General features: G+C 31.8%; 1 protein-coding gene across 2 annotated transcripts in view; it reads right to left on the bottom strand.

Moving 5' to 3' along the window:
• Positions 1–451: 451 nt before the first annotated feature.
• LOC129938768 (uncharacterized) overlaps positions 452–20,130 on the bottom strand; it is a 108,565-nt gene continuing 88,886 nt past the window's right edge. For both annotated transcript variants that reach the window (XM_056046506.1, XM_056046507.1), the window contains 5 exons: positions 9,379–9,507; positions 9,062–9,103; positions 8,923–8,990; positions 968–1,171; positions 452–896 (listed from right to left, as the gene is read on the bottom strand). In XM_056046506.1, the coding sequence (XP_055902481.1) occupies positions 759–896; positions 968–1,171; positions 8,923–8,990; positions 9,062–9,103; positions 9,379–9,507 (581 nt within the window). In that variant the 3' untranslated portion in view covers positions 452–758. The remainder of the gene's footprint in view (positions 897–967; positions 1,172–8,922; positions 8,991–9,061; positions 9,104–9,378; positions 9,508–20,130) is intronic.

Here is a 20,130-nt window from a genome sequence, read left to right as displayed (position 1 = left end):
TGCGAGAAGGCCAAGGTTAATTTTTTAACATAAATACCTAATTTATAAAGGTTATATTCTATAAGGAAAAATAGACTTCCTCATAAATAAGTACCTAATTATTAATTTTATTACATCAAAAGAAAAAATAAGATAAACGATAATAAATGTTCTGTTCTGAAATAAAGAAACAAATAAAATAGTAAAAAAAACATTATTTTTTTTAACAAATATTAAATTACGTTTAATATTATACATTATTTTACTGTGACACAAGTAACATAAAACATATAATTAATACAAATATATATTACAAAATCTGATAGGTATATAAAATAAATTCATAGTTTTAACAGAAAACAATTAAATTCTTTGAGCGTGGTTTAAAATTATTAAATTTAATTTAATAAGAAACAAGTTAAATTAATAAGGTATTAGCGTGATTATTATTAAAACTTAATAGATTTTAGTTTTTCTTTTTTTAAGAAAGCAAAACACATCAAGAGGTAAATATTTATTTGTTCGCATTCGATTTTAATTTAAATACTACGAGTATGTAGCTACTCTTATTTTCTTGAGCTATATTATTGCTATACTATTGCTGATGAACACAAACTATTTCTGTTTTTCGTCTTTAAACTAAAGGACTATGATAATAATTATTTTTTCGTTTATACAAAATAAAATACAAAAAAAAAACATAAAAATAGCACGAATTGATATAAAATAAATATCAAAATTGTTAAGTTATTCAAGGGTCCGGTCGTTTAATGACCTGGTTAAATTACAGTAGCTGCCGGATTTGTTGTTTTTGTTGTTGTTGCTGATGGATCTGATTCTTCGACTTTTTCATTGTTAAAAAATAAAAGCGGGAACATTCCAAGTAAGCAACCCATGGTTATGCCGAGTATTCTTCCCTAAAATATAATAGAAAAAAAGTATGTAAAACATTTGCAAAAAGAAAGTAATGTGAATTTAAATTTATTACCAAATTAGCAGCCCGTCGACTTTCTTTCATTTCCATTTGAATTGGTATTAGATCAGGCGGCCGAAGACCCAAAAATGCACAAAATCTTTCAACATAGAAAGCTGTGCCAATACCAAGAATATCACTGATAGTGTTACCAAGACCAGCAGCAGCCATTGTGGATATGCACATGAAGGCACCGCAAATTTGTTCGATGTAATCACCCTAAAAATAGACAAAAGAAAGAAGTTGGTTTAATTTCTTGGACACAATGAAATAAAATGAGGCTGGGTAAGCGATATTCATATCCGTCTCCTTAAAGTCTTACTATATTTGTCAAAAAAGCTTGACCAGGAAACTAGTTTACACCAAACCTAATTTTTTTATGTTTTCATACCCTACAATATGATTCCAAAGAGCCTAATTTTTGTTTTAGAATTTGTTCAGTATTAGAAAACAGATTTTATAAGCAGTACCCATAAGTTAGAACCTTATTTTATTTTTCTCTAACGAATAGAGTTACATTTACAGTAACATGTAATAATGAACTTTCTTTACTCTTTTATTTCTCGATCATTGCACAATTTTTAAAGAATATGATGTATAACTTTTTCAAAAAATAAAAATTAAATATGACTGTATTAACAATGCTCCATTCGAGAACTCTTAAAAATCATCAAAGGTGTACTGTGGCGTATGTGGAAGATTATGTTTAAAAATGGGTAATGTAGTAGTCACTACTGAAATTTTTGAATTAAGAAATATTACCTCTAATTTTATAATTTTGTTTAGTGTTTTTAAATTGATTTTCAAGTTTAATGCGAAATTGTTACAAACCTCACATTTGTTTACATCTTTAAAACTTTTTTGAGAATTTGTGCTATATAATTTTAAAAGGCTGGATTTTGAAAATCAGAATCTTAAAAAAGCTGGGTTTTGAAAAACAGAATCTTGAAAAACACAATTTTACAAAAATAAAGTCCACGACTGGGTCACACTAACTTGTTCTTCTATCCAAAGACTCGCTTTACAAATGCTACTTACATACATTTTCGAGATACCAAATTTTGAAAAAAAAAATTAATATTTTTTTACAAATTAAAAAAAAAGCAGTGCGATTTTTGATTTTAAAATATTATTAAGACAGCATATTAAGAGCTTTGTGCTTAGAACAAAATTGTGCCAACTGTTATTTTGAGTCTTAATAAGAATATTTAATAAACCCTAACGCGAATCTGCTTAGAATCCTAACTTCAGGTTTGGGTTGTAGTGGCGAGCACAGGAAGACAGAAAGACAGACGGACGGAATCGGGGAACCCACTTTTTTCTGCTTCTCTAATGTCATGTAAGATTAAAATCATGAGTTCGAATTTTGTTTACGAATGCAATACTTTTTATATACAATAAAATGATGAAAAAGAATAATAGAAACGATAAAGAAACTGGCCAAAATTCTTAACTATCATTTCCGTGTATTTAGGATCGAATTCAGATTTTCTTGATAGTCTGTTTAGAAAAACAAGGGAAAGTTTTTTGAGATAAGATGGAAAAAATCATGTCAGACGATCAAGGACCTTTAAGTTCGATCAAATACACGAAGATGTTAATTATAAGGCTTTTGGTGCAAGCACTATGAGTTTTTGAGCCAAATAATGAACCTACGCACTTAATAAAGTTGTAGAAATAATATATTCTCGAAATATATGGAAGACATATCAAAATTGTTTGATTTTAAAATAAATGTTACATGTTTGGAGTGAACTTAAAAGAATCTTTAGGCTAAAGACAAAGAGATCTTAAGGTTAAAAATAAAACTAATTGATGGTATTCAATACTTTGCAAGACTTGTGTGAAGGTGGTTAGTTCTTAATTGAAAGATGCGATTATGTGACCTTAAATAAATGTGCAACAATTTTAACCACTAAATAATTCTATTACAAAAGTGTAACAATTTAATATGATATTTTTTCCTAAAAAAACGAAAAGTTGATGCAAACATTTTAAATAACTTACACTCTTCTCAATACACTTTCAATTGCAATATAATTTGCAAGCTAAAAACACTAGTTTAAACAGGTAACGAACATTTTGTGTTTTGTTTCACTGTCAAACATCTTCAGTTAGGCAGGGCCGTCTTTAGACTTTTTGGGGCACTGGGTCCAATAGGATTTGGGGGCCAACAAAAGTAGGAATAATATATATTTTTTTAAATTCTTTAGGTTAAGAAAATTAATTAGTTTATTTTTTTTTTAAATATTTTGACTTTACTTTTATTTTATTTATTTTTTTATTTTGACTTTACAAATTTACAAAAAGAATTAAAAAAAAGAGATATTTTATATACTTTTATAATTTCTTTTAATTTACCTTCAATAGTTGAACATTTTTCTTTAAAGTTGAGTTTTGATAATTTTTATTGATTTTTTGGTTGATTTTTTTTTTTTAATTTTATGTAAGTTTATTTTTTTATATTTGTTTTGATTTGGTTTCTTAGTTATATCTGTAAGTTTAAGTATACAATAAAATATTATTGAAGATTTCAAAATAAAGTCATCAAATTCAATTTCCTGCAGTAATTAATTTTCAATTGATAAAATTGATAAGTTGTTTAGTTGTAGCATTGTGTTTTGAAGTTAATTTTGTATCCGGTTCAATTAAAAAAATGTAAAGGTTGTTTCTACATTTGGAAATGTGTTTCCGATTTCATCCACTATAATTAGACGCTACAATGTTGATATTGTAATAAGATCTTCATTTACATCTTTATTGAATAAATTGGTTGACGAAACAGTCCGTTTGAGAACTAGGGCCTAGTGACTGACAACTCTCAACCATATCGTGTGCGAGTACTGTTGTCAGGGATGGAACGGACCCACAGTTTTAAGCCGAATCCGAACGCCAAATCTGATAAAGCAATTTTCACGACAAGAATTACTCTTGGAGGCAGTACCCGTGAAAAAAAAACTTAAGGTGGCATAGGCAGGGACCCAACCCAAGACCTCTCGCATGACAGTCCATCGCACTAACCATCATGCCACAAAAACTGTACGAGGTGCAGGCATTTTATCTCAAGTTTTTCTGCTTTAACATCTCTATGATATTTTTTTGCAAACTGTTCGCAAGAATTTTGCAAAAAATGTTGACAGCGTGTGCAGGTGTATGATCAAAGATTCATGTTGAAAGAAGTTAAAGATGTTGAGGGTGAGAATTTCAACGGAACGGAGAGAAAAATGAAACTTGTTTTTCTGTTACTGTCTGCTTACCTTATTTCGTTTCTTATATAAGTCTTGCATTGATTCATTCGCTTTGAGTTTTTAGATTTGGGGGCCAAATAATTGCGGGGCCCTGGGCCCTGACCCACCGGGCCCATGCCTAAAGACGCCACTGCAGTTCGGTCTATAATTGAACCATTAATCGTCTTACAAACAAACAACGCTTGCAAATTATTGAATTTTATCATCAAAATGCACGCTCTTTTAAGAAAGTTCAGCATTCACTTTTTTACTCAAAAATTGTGTTCAGCGAAGAAGCTCATTTTTGGCTCAATGGGTACGTAAAAAAGCAGAATTGTCCATTTTAGAGTGAATATCAGCCAGAAGAATGTGGCATCATTGGACCGTAATTCTTCAAAGATAATGCAATCGTAACGTAACCGTGAATGGTTAGCTGGACCGGTTATATAGACCGTACTATCGATTCAAATAAAGATTGCATGAATTTTTTTGAATTGTATGTGTTTTTTTTTTTAAGCTTTCCTATAGCTTTTAAAAAACACCCTTTATAATTATTTCCATAACTGTATGTAGTTCCTTTACATATGTCGCAAGTAAAAAGTCTTGTGTGATCAGAATTTTATATTGGGATACCGGTATTCCATGGTGTTGAATTCGCTTTCGGGTCAAAATTCTGCATTCAAAGTATTACAAAATTCTATATGTATGTATGTACAAAATTTTTTGAGCCTAAATTCTGTCAATATGCTTAAAAGCACTTAAGAATACACTTTTAAAGGCACAGAATTTTCAAAGCAAGGATTTTTTTTGAAATGCAGTACTTTGACCCATACTCTCTTTGAGTTATAATTTGTATTCATCTGGAAACAGTTCTGAAATTTAAAAATGTACGAAATGTTTGTATGTACGTAAATAGTCTTTATGTACAGCTGTGGACAACTAATTAGAAACACAAATTGAATTCACTTTTAAAGCAGTATCTATATTTTTTTTTGTGCAAAAATGTTTTTTTTTTCTAAATATATTTTTGAAACTTAAAACAATGTTTCCCAAACACAGCATTAATTTCATATGGCAGTTTCTGCGAAAAACACAGCGTTTATTGGTGGACAACTAATTAGAAACAAAAAAATCAAATCTTATTATAAAATGTATAACTTTATAATATCATTTAGCTTATATTTATCTTTAATACCTTGTTGCGAAACCTTTTTGCTTCAAAACTTCCCGACATGTTCGTTCCATTGATGAAATAAGCCGCCTGAACTGCTCTACGGGAACAGCCTTCCAAGCAATTTATTATTATCTTTAATACCTTCGAAAGAACATCATCTATCGGATGTAGGTCTGGACTTGATGATGCCCATTCCTAAACTGTTATCGATTGGTCCCTAAAGAACTATTTCGTAATTCCAGCAGTGTGCTTGGGGTCGTTGTCTAGCTGAAACTTTCATATCATTGGCATGTTTTCATCGGCCCAATCCACTAATCGTTCCTTAAGAATGGCAATGTATTTAACGGCTGTCAGCGTTCCACCGATTCGATGGATGGGGCCAACTTCACACCACGAGAAACAACCCCAAACGTTAAGCGAGTCGCCTTAATTATTGGCAAAACGTATTTAGGGTGGAACGCTGTTTCTTTTGGCCTTCGGACATAACGTGCACCATCTTGGCCGATCCTATTTATTTTAGTTTCGTCACTCCACACTATGTACTTCCATTCGTTTGTTGTCCAGTTGTCGCGTGATCTTGCGAACTCTATTCTAAGACTACGTAGCCTTACGGTTACTACCAATCTTCTTCTGATTGTACGTGGCCTTATCGGGACATCGAACGCAACCGAGATTTGGCGTTGTGTCTCTGTGGAACTTATTTTTGGGTCTTTATTGGCCAGCCTACTAATTGCTCGATCTATTTGGCAGCTTGTCTTACGGACCCTTTTTTACGAGGTACATTTTCAGCAGTCACGAAGTTTTGAAAATGCTTAATTGCATTGAAAACTTTCCTTACAGAACAGCTCATTTAAGATGCAATTGCTTTATAGGACATTTTAAGCTTCTAAAGCTCAAGAATCGCTATCCTTGTAGGAGGATCACAGCTCTTTAATTTTCCTATTGCAATTGCCTCCAAAATTTGAAAATTGTTCTTTAAGAACGTTTGCAGACAATTCAGAATTTTCTACTTACCAATGCAAAATAAAAAGATTATTTTTATTTCACCCAAATCAAATATAATTTAACTGTTTCTAATTAGTTGACCAGTTGAAACGAACACTTTCTACACTCTACCTTGATTTATTGTGTACTTTGCAAAGACTTATGCAGAAATGATGCTTTTTCAAACAATTGTCTAATAACGCTTGCATTACAGCGTTTTGGATACCGCTATTCTAATCACACATGATAAAATGAATGTGAAAATGAGAAGAAAGTAATGTTTAATTAGTTGTCCACAGCTGTATGTACATATATGTTTTTTTAGAAATAATTTGTTTAAATTATTTCTATAACTTTGTCACAGATAATTTGTATTGAAAAGTATTTGAAGGGGTAGGGGGCATTCAAATAAATACACTAGCAAATTTTGAAAAATATTGTTTTCTTGCAATAATAAAAAAAGAAGCTGGGATGTGACCCACCCCTGAGACTTTTTCAAAATTTTCGACAAGTAAAATTTGTTTGCAAAATATTCGAAAACTCTGTGTTTATTTGAAAAAGTTGTAGGTACATATTGTAGCTTGTGTTATTTTGAACAAAAATTGTTGCACATTTTTTTAACAAAAGCTAGATTTAGACAAATGTTGGACGGTAAGACAGTTTAGTGAAATTTTTGTTTAAGAAAAACATTTTTTTTATGTGAATATATTGGGATCACCCAATAAAAAATATTTTGTATTGAAAAACTGAGTTTCAAAGTGGTACGGCAATTTTTGCGACGGTGCCATCCTAATAACTCCCAAGAATTTTTTTTTCACAAAATGATCTCAGAAATATATTTAAGCAATACAATTATTTAGAAAACGACAAATGAATAATGTCGAAAGGTCAATTTGTTTTTAAAAAATTGCCTTTTAAAGCATAGTTTTTTTTTGCGACTTATAGGAATGAAATGTTAAGTATTGCATTCGCAAAAAGTTTCGAACTCGAGATTTTAGATTAAAATAAAGTGGGTCCTCCAATTCCGTTCCTCCATGTGTCTGTCTTCGCTCCCATAGCCCAAACCAATTTTTCGATTGAGTTCAAACTCGGAAACCAAAGTTGTAGGCCGATTCGCGTTTGCAACAGTAGTCCCCGTACAAATCTTTTGGACAAAAATCGAATTTTCTCAGAAACGAATGCGTATTTATTTTTTCTAAAACTTTTTTTCTTAACATGGCTTCTTTCAACAAAAAAAAATATATTTTTTTATTGCTCCAGAAAGGTAGCAATCAAAGAACCATTTTTTTTTTAAATTTTCTCACGAAGTCACGAACCGATTTTAATCAGTATTTTTATATTGTCTCAAAATATTGGATGATCAAAAATGTAATTGTTTTTATTTTTGAGTTAAAAAAATACGATTTTTTTGAGAAAGTAAATATATTATATATTATCATAAATTTCGGACAAATTACAAACCCTTTGAGTCAGAAATCGTTGTTACATTCTTTTAATTGCCGTAATTCATGGCTCAAACTTAATATGGTAGGCAAAGTAATAACATTTTAGAATTTGGTAACCTGTTTGTTCCGAATCAGAACTCTCAAAAAACACTCACTCTATCCATAAATGATTTTTGTTTTTAGTGTTTTTGGCATTTTAAAACAACCAAATTCTAAGACAGTAATTTTAGGTACAAAAATTGCCATTTCCTTAAAATTAATAAATACGAAGAATTTTTGCGACGAAACAAAAATCTATTTAATGAAAGTGTTTTATTTTAATTTACTTCAAAACCATCTCTGTAATATTTGAAATGTGTATAACTTTTAATTTGCTCTGTGGCAAAACTTCTAGTTTTTTTCGAACGTTTCGCCATAAACGATGTTTAAAACAATATTCTGTATAGATTGCAATGATTATAAAGGGAATACCATCATTTAATTTTAAGATATTTGAGTCCAAAATCATTTTTTTTCGAATTTTTTGTGGTATTTTTTATAGATTTATATTTTTAATAAAAAAAACGTTAAAAAATAATGTTTTCATAAAATAAAATTATATCAATGGAAATATCTTTAACGGTTGCCAAGATATTCGAGTCCAAAATCAAATAAAAATCAATTACAAATTTTTAAGATTTTTTTTTGTAAACAAAATGTTCCTTTTCTATTTTTTAAAAATAGTTTTACCAGATTTCTAAAACGTCATTTTTCGATGCATATCAGTATTTTGGGGGTCAAATCACTTTTTATTCGCCAAATATTCGAGATGACAAATATTTTTTTAATTTTTACTAAAAACCAAATGTAAAATATAAAATTAAATTGAAGTTGTAAGCGTATTAGCTCGAGAGATAATTGGGATCAACTAAAATAAAACTTCCAGTTCGATTTCTTTGAAGTCCTTTTCCAGCTTTTGGTGTTATTAACATTTCTCTTGAGACCTTTGATTGAGAATCTAGGGACATTGAAACTTCGAGAAATGTCAACATTTTCAATTCGACAAATTGGGCCGATTGAAACAATTTCTTGTTTCTTGGTTATAAAGATAACGATTTGTATCGAGTTTTCAACCTTAAACTTAAAATGGTTTACACTTACCGCCATTATCATGCAGAAATTATCCAAAAATCCAAATACAACGAACGGGACGGCATTAACGAAGAAAACTAAAATTTAATAAAAAATAATATTTCAATTCAATTTGTTCTTTTTTTTAAATTCAAAATAAAGAACTTACTTTTGTATAAATCTGAAGACGATGGAGGTTGGGCTTTTTCCGCTAAACATTATTAAAAATATAAAAGAAAATACATTCATTTTTATATTTTTGCCAGAATTAATTAAGACACAAATTATTTTCAAAACAATTTTACAACATCTATATTTATGAAGAATCAGATTGATTTCTTCTTCTTTTTACAACAAATCGTGCAAAGGTGCAAAGCTTAAGATAATTTTTTTTGTAGTGTTGTGTGTATTGTTTTTTTTTTATTTTAACGAAAAATTATAATTGAATTAAAATAAATTTTTAAGAAAATCATAATAAATTTTTACCAGCTTTTCTTTTTAACCAATCCTCAGGAAATGTACAAAATGAACCTGTTGGATGTACATTCGTTAGTGGCGGTGGTACTCTCGATAATCGTCCAAATTTTGTTCGCCATTGTGTTGCTGCCAGTTCACCTATTTGTTTGTTTTTAATTCTTTTAAATTTTGTTATAAATAAATCAAAATAGTATACAAAATAATGTTTTTGTCAAAAAATAAAAATAATAAAACAAGAAAAATGAAAGGGAAAGAATGGAAAAGAGAAGGCGAAGTTAAAGAAATGTGAATGATGTTAATGTAATGTTTGCTTTAGAAGTTTTAAGAAAATGTGCAAAAATTAGCAAAGAAACAATTAAAATAAAAGTGACGCTTAAGCTTTTATCACCTCTGGATGTGTGTTCTGTACTTTTAGCTTTGAAAATGTCAAAACAAAATTGACATTAGACGCCATTTGCAGTAATGACAGCATCTTCCGGTAGAGGGAATCGACTTGAGCGCCATCTTTAATTTTTTATTTGTAATCACCTAGTGTTATTTAGAAAAACTTGAATACTTTTATTAACTACAACATTTATTAGGAAAAATATTATAGTTTGCATGCAGTTCCTATCGTATTAGAGAATTCATCATTTTAAAATTTCACTTCTGCATAGTAAAAATGTAGTCACAGCTTGCAACAAGAAATTGAAGTAGAAAAGTACTTATAGCCTAACATTCACTTTAAATCCCTATCTCCCCAAAAGCTGTACAAAAGTTAATCTTGATATATTTAAATAATTATTGTTTGTCATATCTATTCCTGACATCTGTACATAAGCCCCACAAACAGCTTCATTCTTTCATTTAGTAGATGTCATTTGAGTTTTCTTTATTATACCGTTTTAAGAACTGCGTTCAACATTTCAGCTCTATTCATAGAGTATTTATTTAGGTCATAAATATATTATATTGTTCTTTTGCAATAATTTCTCTTTATCTTTTATAAAACTGTGTGACAAGAAAAGAACACGATAATTAACTTTTATGATATTTCTATTTTATATGACATTTGAAATTGTTGCGAGAATGTTTGTTTCAATTTATGTGGATGTGGAAGAATCCCTGAGGTCCTGAAGATAAATTTAATTTTATACCTTAAAATAATTTATAGACGTAGGTATTGAAACATAAATTAAAGAAATAATTTCACATGGGCGGAAATAATCCATACAAATTTACGAAATATAGAGGGCGCTAAAGATTAATCCTTAAACAGAATGATAGTCAAACTTTCAACTGTCAAATTGCTTAATTCTACTCATGCTTTCATCACTTTAACTTTAACTATCACGGATATGTATGGAGTTGGGATAAAATATTACAAGATCCAAAAATTAACACCAGCTGTCATATTAAATTAAGCCATCACATTATTAAAATTGAAGCAGCTATCAAATCAATTTGAAAAGAATGAATTTTTATTTGGGTGGAAGTTGCAACTCCCATTTATTCTCCTTACAAGCTAATTCTTAATCTTAATAATAGGAACTCAAGATTTTCGAGGGAAGGGCGACTAAGAAGACTTAGTTTTAAGGAAAGAGTGCTGAGGTTAAAATCCAAAGAGGTCAAATTCAATACTGTAGTTCGAAGCATGCAAGATATAAATTCGTTGGAGGATGTTCGGTGGGTTAGAAATAAAAGAGTCGAAGATTACGGGTGCTACCAGAAAGGAGTCGATGAATAAAGAGTTCAGAGCCTACATTCTTCCAACGAGTTCAAGTTGGGAATTTTAAGGCTTGCAACTTATAGTGAGGAAGAATAAGAGGATTGCTCCAAGGTTTACTACGGGGAGCAAAGCTAAGAAAACAGCACGTTGGATGCCCTCGATTCTGTTAATATGAATACTTTGGAAAGTGGACCAAACTTGTGACGCGTATTCTTGGAGTGGAATCCAAGTGCTGAGTTGGCTTTGAGAAGGAATTCAAACCAAGGTTCCTAATGTTTTAAGCAGTAGAATGGATTGATTGTGTAAAAGGTAGTGACGAGCAGAAGTCTTTAAGCGTTTACGTGAAAAAGTAATTGATTGGCACTTGGCGATATTAAGTTTTAAGCAGTTTCTAAGACACGAAATTGAAAAACAATCAAGAATATGTTAAACAAGGGAACAGTCCTGTACGGATGAAATGTTCTTAAACAATTTTGCATCATCAACACATCGTAAGATGGAAGAATGCTGTATGACCCTTTCTTCGTTGATCGTTGTTTGTAAGAACGAATAAAAGAGGACCAAGGTGGCTGCCTTGTGTAACACCAGAGGTAGCTTAGAAAGGGTATTAGGTGATAGATCTAAAACTCACGCTGTAAAATCAGTTTTCAAGGAAAAAGGAAATCCATTTAATAAAACGGGTTTAAAACCAAGAAGTGACAGTTTAAGGAGCATGAGTCTATTAGAGATTTTGTCACTTTGCGACTTTGTTACCATTTTCTAAGCAGAAAGGGTGAAAGACACAAATTTAACAAGGTTAGCTGTTTTAGCCCTGCTATCTAGGGAGCATAAGTGATTTGCAGTGGAAGGTCAACATCTCATACAAAATACTTTAAAAAAGCTTAGGTAAACAGAAAGCAATGGGTCGATAATTGCTAACATCTCCCTTCGATTCTTTTAGGTGTGCTGGGATTACAAATGAGGATTTTCAAATGCGAGGAAGATCGCCTTGGCTTAGAGATAGACTGAATATTTTTGAGAGAAGAGCGGAAAGTGTTAAAGAGTTTTTTTTTTTAGAAAAGACCAGTACCAGGGAGTTGATTTAATTTAATTTGCACAAAATGACAAAACTAAAATAGGACGAATCAAAAACCAAAGAGTCATCGCCAAAAGATTGTTTTTGAAAAAAGTGTGAATACGAGTGTGGTGTCTATGAGCCGCTTAATAATGTTTGCTGGTGTTTCTAATAAAAAGCGCTGCTAAAGGGAATTTTAGCTTAGTAAAGCTTAGTCAGATCCATCTGTTAGTTTTTTTGACTTATGAGTCTACTTATTTTGACATTCTATAGTTCTATATTTTCCTCACTCGATAATTGAAAAAAGACAGAAAATTTCGGGAAACATTTTTTATTAACAGCAGGAGAGAGCTTAAATCCTGTTAAATAAAAATGACAGTTGTCAGATGTGAATCAGAATGTATAATTGTGGTTGACATTAAATGTATTAATGCTAATTTTCTTCACAAAGTCGTTTACTTCGCAGAGCACAGTTGAAAGTAGCAAGTAGCATGGGATACCTCTTAAAATGTAAAAAGTGAGATTGAAAAATTGTATTCAATTTTTATTCTTTAATTTTGTAAAGTGAGTACCTTCCAGATTTTAGACAATATAAAGTACCGTTCCCTTGCCGATAGAGGGCCCAAGTACATTTTCTGCTTTGTTATTATTATGTGTCTGTTGTTCGTCCTCCTGCCCTGAATTCACATTAAACTTTATAGAAGAGCCATAAGGAAAATCGTTAATCATAATAACGAATACATTTTAACACAGTAAAATGTTCGTGTCGCATGCCTTTTGGCATTTCATTTATCTAAAGCGGTGTTTACATTTAGCTTTTTTTGGGAAAAATGACAGATGGTTTATAAAATAACAAAAAAAGAAAGTACAGTGAGTAAAATCTTCTTGGTGAAGATGAAGAGATGTGTACGATTTTTGTGTACGTTTTTGATAAAAGAAAACAAAAAAATACAAACTCCAATCACACTTAAATGCCAAAAAGAGCTTAAGGCTTCATTTAGTTTACTATCTTACAAAATTATATCCCAAATAAGCGGATATGGGTATTGGGTAGAAACATACAAGTAAGAGTACAAAAGATCAAATTGACAATGAACCTTTAATAAATGTATCTATGGACAGCAGAAAACTAAATCCAGAGACCAATTCAATCACACAAAAGGTCCAAAATAGGTATAATTTCAATCCTTTTCCACCCCAAAATCCCAAATATTTATCAAGAAAGAAAATTTTTATTCCTTAATCCTTTTCCCCGTAGGATAAACCGTTTAGAACAGTAGTTTGTGATGATATTTTTATTCTTCAATTATTACATTTTTTTTTATTTGTAGGTTCATATTCAATCCACTTTTAGCTTAATTAGAAAACCCAAAAGTTTACCTCAATTTTGTTCCCTGGTAATTAACCCCCATCGCATGGCACATAATCTTAAAGGTTAAGCTGTGGAGTATCAAAAAACGAGGAAAGGTGGCTCTTTTATGGTTAATCTCACATAAATAATGCAACAAAATGATGGTGGCAAAAGGATAATGTCTTTCGTCTATGTGTGTCGTCTTGGGTGAAGTTTCTTCTAATTCAGGTGGTTGAAGATTGTGGGGTGAAAAGTAGCTAAAGCTGGGGATCCTGTTGCTGGGGCTGATGCGCTGAAACTGGAGCAATTGAAAGACGAACATTAAACCATTAATTGTATGGTTTTGTTTCTTTTCACCTTTTGATGGTTTATGTTGTATTCTTTTTGGTTGCGTGGGGTGTAATTTTTTTTGGCTTTAGTTTTAATTGGAAAAGTTGCACATTCTTTTGAAGACCTTTTTTTAATTGGAAAATTTTGCAAAAATTATAATGATTCATCTTTGATCCAATATTAAAAGTTCGCTTGAATATTTTAAAATGGTAGTTAGTTTAAGTTTCTTCTAGAGTGTAAGTAGTGTCGTTTAAGGAAAATGTTAAACAATTTCGAAAAATAAAGAGTCAGTTTTTGTAAACTTATAACGCAACATTTTTAATTTCCGAATCGGTAATAATGTTTTATGTTAGCATTTAGGGTTCCTGGTGTAATCATTTCATTTTTCCATGTAAGACTTATATCGTTTTTGGAATCATACCTGGATACCCCAAAAGCTTTAAAAGATAGCACTCAACAAGATTGCCAAAAATATTTGGATGAATCTTTATTCAAAGTATAATCATAATAAAGAAACTTTAATTGAAACAAAATTACTTATGTAATGTTTTGTTATAATGTGATTTCAATACGAATTTTGAAACGAATTGAATTTCAAAGTCTCTCGCAATCTCTCAATAACTTTAAACATTTTTAAACCGGCTGCGTAAACTAACGACATAGAAATAATGGTATAGTTAATATAAATATCAAAAAGTAATGGCCCTAAAATGGACCCTTGCGGCACTCCTAAAAAGGTTAAAATGGTCTAGAAGATCCCTATTTAAGAACAACATGATATTGTCTATCTGTTAGATAAGTTTTAAAACACGTTTTTAGACTTTCGTGAAATCCAAATTTCCGTAACTTTGAACCAATGTTCAATGACTTATCCCTTCTAAGGCATTTTGAAAAATTTGTGTACACCTCATCAACTTGTGTACCTTTATCTAAAGCATCAGCTACAGAAAGCGCGAAATAGAAACAAGATTTGAGACATTCGATAGGCGAAGAAACACCAAAGTTCACATTTGAAGTTTCTGCAAAAATGATAAATTTAAAATTTTTACTTACTTAGTGATACTCATAAATTTGTTCTCAAAAACTTTTAAAAAGTACGAGTTAGTAACCTTAATGTGCAAATTTCTCAAGTTGTTAATGACACTATAGAAAAATGCAAAATTATAAGACAAGAATCAAGTATCACTTAATAGTTGCTTTCTTTGACCTGATATCCACAAGGGTCAACAACAAAATCGATTATGTTGTTATCGACGGAAGGAATTCCTAGAACAACAACGACAAGAAGAACATTTAATGTTGAAAGACTGCAGCAGGAACAGATTGCCAAAGCCTTTGCGGACCAAGTATATATAGAGCTGTCGTGAAACTCTACCTCTGATATATTTTAAATACAAAAGTCCATCCAGGAAAGCTGCTGAAAAGATGTTCACAGCAAAACCGAGGAACCACTGCTTTAACTCAAAGTGCTCTCGGGTAAACAAAGCCAAAAAGGAGGTCCACAGATTGTGGAAGGAGGACAAGGGCTTTCCGTCAGTTCTACACCGACAAGAGAAGTGATAAAAACTGCTTGCCTAGAAAAAGGAAAAAGCAGAAAAGAACAGGAGAAAAAAGAAAACAACAGTAATCAACAGATGTCTGGAGCCTAATGGAAACGTAGTTGATGTTTAAAATCTTATGAATGATTATTTTAATCATCTACTTAAACGTGATGAAGTCCAGGATCCCGCCAACGAGTTTGTTTGCCCGATTCATAAAAAAGTGATCGTCTTGTCTACTCAAATTAAAGATATATTAGCTTTTTAAAGATCGTCAAGTGCATTATGTGATTTACTGGCAAATTTAGTGGGACTTTACAATGTTGCTTAAGGCTTCTATAGACTAAGTCTTTGCTTTCTGCCAATTTTGGAGAGGACCCAAGAATACAACATTGATACACATCATCTCTTCGTCGATTTCAGAACAACCGATGACAGTATCAGCAGGGACGAGCTTTACGGGGTCATGTCGAGTTTTTATATTTCTGCCAAGATGATACGACTTATTAGAATGACTTTGGAGAATGCTTGCGGTTTCTTCAAAATTGGTAGAAACTCGACAGAAAAACCACAAAAGGAGTACGACAAGTCGACACGAGCCGTCATACGTGGGCAATACCAATGACACCAATTTTCAAAAATCCAAGAGCAGTCTTCCAGTATTAAATCTCAAGGCAACAAAATGATTCTTCGCATTATTGAGGACCAAACGAAGACATCAAAGAGCGTTGGTTCCTATCGCATTTTAGACCCTATGAATTGCGCCAACTAAACTTAAATGCATCAGTCCGATGCCTATCGTCAACAACCTGATAGGCCTATATTTGTGTGGCTTTAGAACCAGAAAGCAGACCATTGACTAAATATATCCCATTACGGCGATACCCACAATCTCTGTATCGATTTTAAAGCCGTGTATTATACCATCTATAGAGTAGAGCTTTACAGGGCTCTATCACTGTCAAAATTGTCCGTTTGTGCACAATGACTATGGAGAATGCACGCTGTTCGAATAAGGGTGGAAAAGATCTTACCGATGCTTTTGATGGCAAAAAAGGTTTTAGACAAGGCAAAGAATTGAGAAAAATTCAACCATTTTTCAAAGGTCCATCTAATTGCATTTTTTTTTTAACAAATAAGCAATTAAGAAAAAAGGCCATATTACAAAGTACAAATGAGACGTTGTACAAAACCCTTTATCAGGAGTTTTTGGTCAAGATTAAGGTTTTACGTATGGTCTATGGACTACAGTTTATCCAATCATTTTATTATCAATGATAAAATAAGTCTTGAAATCAAAGAACAAATTCACAAACTTATGCAGCAACAAGTATTTGTCATAAAAATTTGAGTCCGCTGCTGCTATAAAACCAGAACACAGGAATGTAATTCACTAGCTTTCTACGACCAGGTTCACACCATCAAAATTTATTTTCTCTCGCTTAACTTCTGGTTGCTGCTTTTTCGACAGAGCCATTTTATGTAAACCTATTTCTGCGATTTGTTATATCAAAAACTGTTGAGTGTTGAATAAAATCAATTTTTATTGAACTTTTTTCTTCCCTGCATTAAACTTCGTCTATGGTTGGTGGCTTGTATCGAAAATCACTTGTTCCTTGAAACATCTTGTTACATAGACTTGTGGTGCTTATTTCAAAGACAAATTACCCATCAACAGTTAACTCCCCTCAAATAAAAAAAAATAAACAAGAACTTGTGACTTATTTTACTTTATTCACAAGGGTAGGTGCATTTTATCTCTTTAATGGGGATGCGCGGTGGTGTATCATTTGGATGGTAAAATTTAACATATTTTGAAGCCTCTTAAAAGACCATGCATCATCCACCACACTAGACACCACCGCAGCTTCCATCGGGATCTGGTTTGATGCCTTTATTTAAATAGGAGATGCCACAGGAAACAGGATGTCGTTTCCTTCCTTCCTTTTTTTCGTCCAACCCCAAGGGATGGCAGAAGAATGGGTGTTGCGGTGATAAAAGGAAACGTAATATAGAACACATCCTATCAACTTGAAATACAAACATATATACTATACACTTAATAAGAAAGATGATCATTTTGTTAAATAACTGTCAGTCTTTATAATAAACTCTTGTTAAGAGTGGATTTTGTTGTTGTTGTCTGAGAGGGTTATAGAGGTATTAATAAGACAAAAGAAGAAGAAGAAGTGTAAAAGTATTTATAGATTAGGTAAGGTGCGGAAGATGATGGGTTTAATTTTATGAAGTTCCGTGTCTAGAATAAGTAAAAGAAAAGGACTTAACTTATTTAAGCCGACTAATAAAAAAGTTTAAGCAAACGACTTCACTTCCAATAACAGTTTCTGTCAGAAAAAAAGTGAGTGTTTAAAAGATTGTTTCCTTTTGAGTTGGGAAAAAGGTCTTCAGTCGATTTAAGCTTTTATTGGATCTTATGAGCAAACAAAAATTTGAATAAAACGGGCTATAAAATTTTATTAGAACGAAGAGAGCTTTTAGAGATCTCTAATGGGTTAAGCTTAGTAAAAACTTTTGTTGAAAACAACAATTTAAGGTAAATGGAGGAACTTATAAAGACAATATTTGAGAATTGCTTGGAAAAGGTACGAAATTATATAATTTCTTTTTCTTTTGTTTATTACTCTAGGAAAGGTCAGTTTCACAAGATTTATCTAACTTAATAAAAAAGACTTAAGTTTGAATTTGTTTTATAAGAGAAGTTTTCAAACAGTCTAAGTTGTAATTTGAACGCTTTAATCAATTGTCAAACCACGACCCATAATTATAAATAGCAAACATTCAATACCCGTGTTTGTTGGAAAATCTATCAATAGTATATTAGGATTTTACACGAATAACAAAATACTACCGATAAAAGTTAAAGAAGTATCTTAATACGGATGGGTTTTTGACATTTATACGAGTCTCGAATAGATCTTATGTGATTTCGTTCTCAAATGTTGGTACGATTGAATTGCATTTGTATCTCAATGGCTGTGTTCGTTGAGTAGTTGTGCATTTGAAACCATCTGTTTTTCATTGGGGAAAAATGAATCTGTTTATGTTGATATTATTTACTGTGTTAATGAAAATGGACTAACTGGCCTTATTTTGCAAGAAAAAACAATAGAAAAGATAATTAAGTTTGCTATGTTTCCACCAAAGGTTCATCTCAGTTTAGATTAAATAAATCTTTTTGGTGTTTCCACCACACAAGAAAATTTAAAAATGATTAAGTTTGACAGCGATTTCTTAAATGCAAATGGTGTTTCTTGATTTCAAATGTATCCAAAGAGTAAGCATTCTTCCCGAAAAAAGATTACTTCAGACCAAACTTAAATATGTTATTGTAAGACAACAAATTTATTGGGAAAACAAGTAGTCAGTTTTTTTTTAATGAGGTCAACATTGAGTTTAACTGGTCAACAAAGCTTAAGTGGAAAGCTTTGAATTTGCATTATGGAAAATTGCACAAAACTTATATAAAGATATTGGACGGAAAACAAAAACAGAGTGTTTTAATCAAGATTCCAAGACCAATATTGCAACATGGACTATCCAGATGTGCAATATACTTTGATGAGGGTTACTCCCGCGAGATGATTCGTACAGTTTTAAAGTCCAAGTGCAAGTTGCTTATTCTTAATGCAAGAGCATTTTGAAGCGATCTAGTAGGCATCATTACGATCTGTAACCTGGAGGCTATTAAAATTAAAAATAAATTTGAGGGGGGGGGGGTCGCTTATTCCTTGTTTTTGGAAGTGAAAGCTTTAACCATGACTATAGTCAACTTTACAATTTCTTAAAAAATGTTCTTAGATTTCGAAACCTAATTTATTAATGAACTTTTTTAAAAATTTAAATAACATTTTTAATGAAAATATTACCGCTACCACATGAACCTGACAGGCTACGCGGTTACTTATTCCACATTGTGCAATGCTGTGTAATTCAGAACTTAATGACCTTAACATATCTTGTCGTTTCTAATCCAACGTAGAAGGGATTTGTCTATATCAAAACACACGCATTTTCGATAAGAGAACAAGATGCCAGACTTTATGAAATGCCTTTGAAATATCAACTGCAATAATCCTACTTCCTCCAAAACAATGTGAAGATTTGTTTCATTTTTCGGTGATATGAAACATGAGATCACCAGTAGACCTATTGCGGACCAGTGGATTTATAAATGTTGAATTACCTTCACTCTGGGGTCAAGCCGACTGCTGTAAAACAGTTGTTTCGTCAGAGCAAAGCTCTTCTGGCTCTGGTCAGAGCAACATTTATGTGTCTGTCAAAATATAAATACTTATCTAACCAGATACCGAGGTACATCACTACACTTTTGCTCGTTAATCGCTGCCCGTGAAGACCAACGATAACCATCTTGCGCCAATTCTTGCACATTTCTTTCGTGGCCGTAGCCAACAAAGTCCGGAACAGAATTGTCTCTGACTTCTGAACATTTATTTTCAGTTTCCAGTCGTCGCAATATCGCTGAATCTTGTGGAAATCACGTTGGAAGAGAATTCTAATAACCTCGACCTTTCGGGCCGTTCTGTACGCAATTAGATCGTAGGCGTACGCAATTGCCTTTGTAAGACTACCTATCAGATCGCTGGTGTAAATGCTGAAGATAATCGGCGACCATTTTTGGAAAGGAATGTTGTGGTAGAAGATACATTGCCTTTTGACAACAACTTTTCTACCTTTAAGCATATCATAAAGTATACACAAAAATGGACTGCTTATGCCAAGCCTGATCAGTTTTAGGTAA

This window comes from Eupeodes corollae, chromosome 1 (assembly GCF_945859685.1).
Source record: "Eupeodes corollae chromosome 1, idEupCoro1.1, whole genome shotgun sequence".
Taxonomy (NCBI): Eukaryota; Metazoa; Arthropoda; class Insecta; order Diptera; family Syrphidae; genus Eupeodes; species Eupeodes corollae.
The sequence above is the reverse complement of the archived record's forward strand: the minus strand, read 5'-3'. Positions and strand labels throughout refer to the sequence as shown.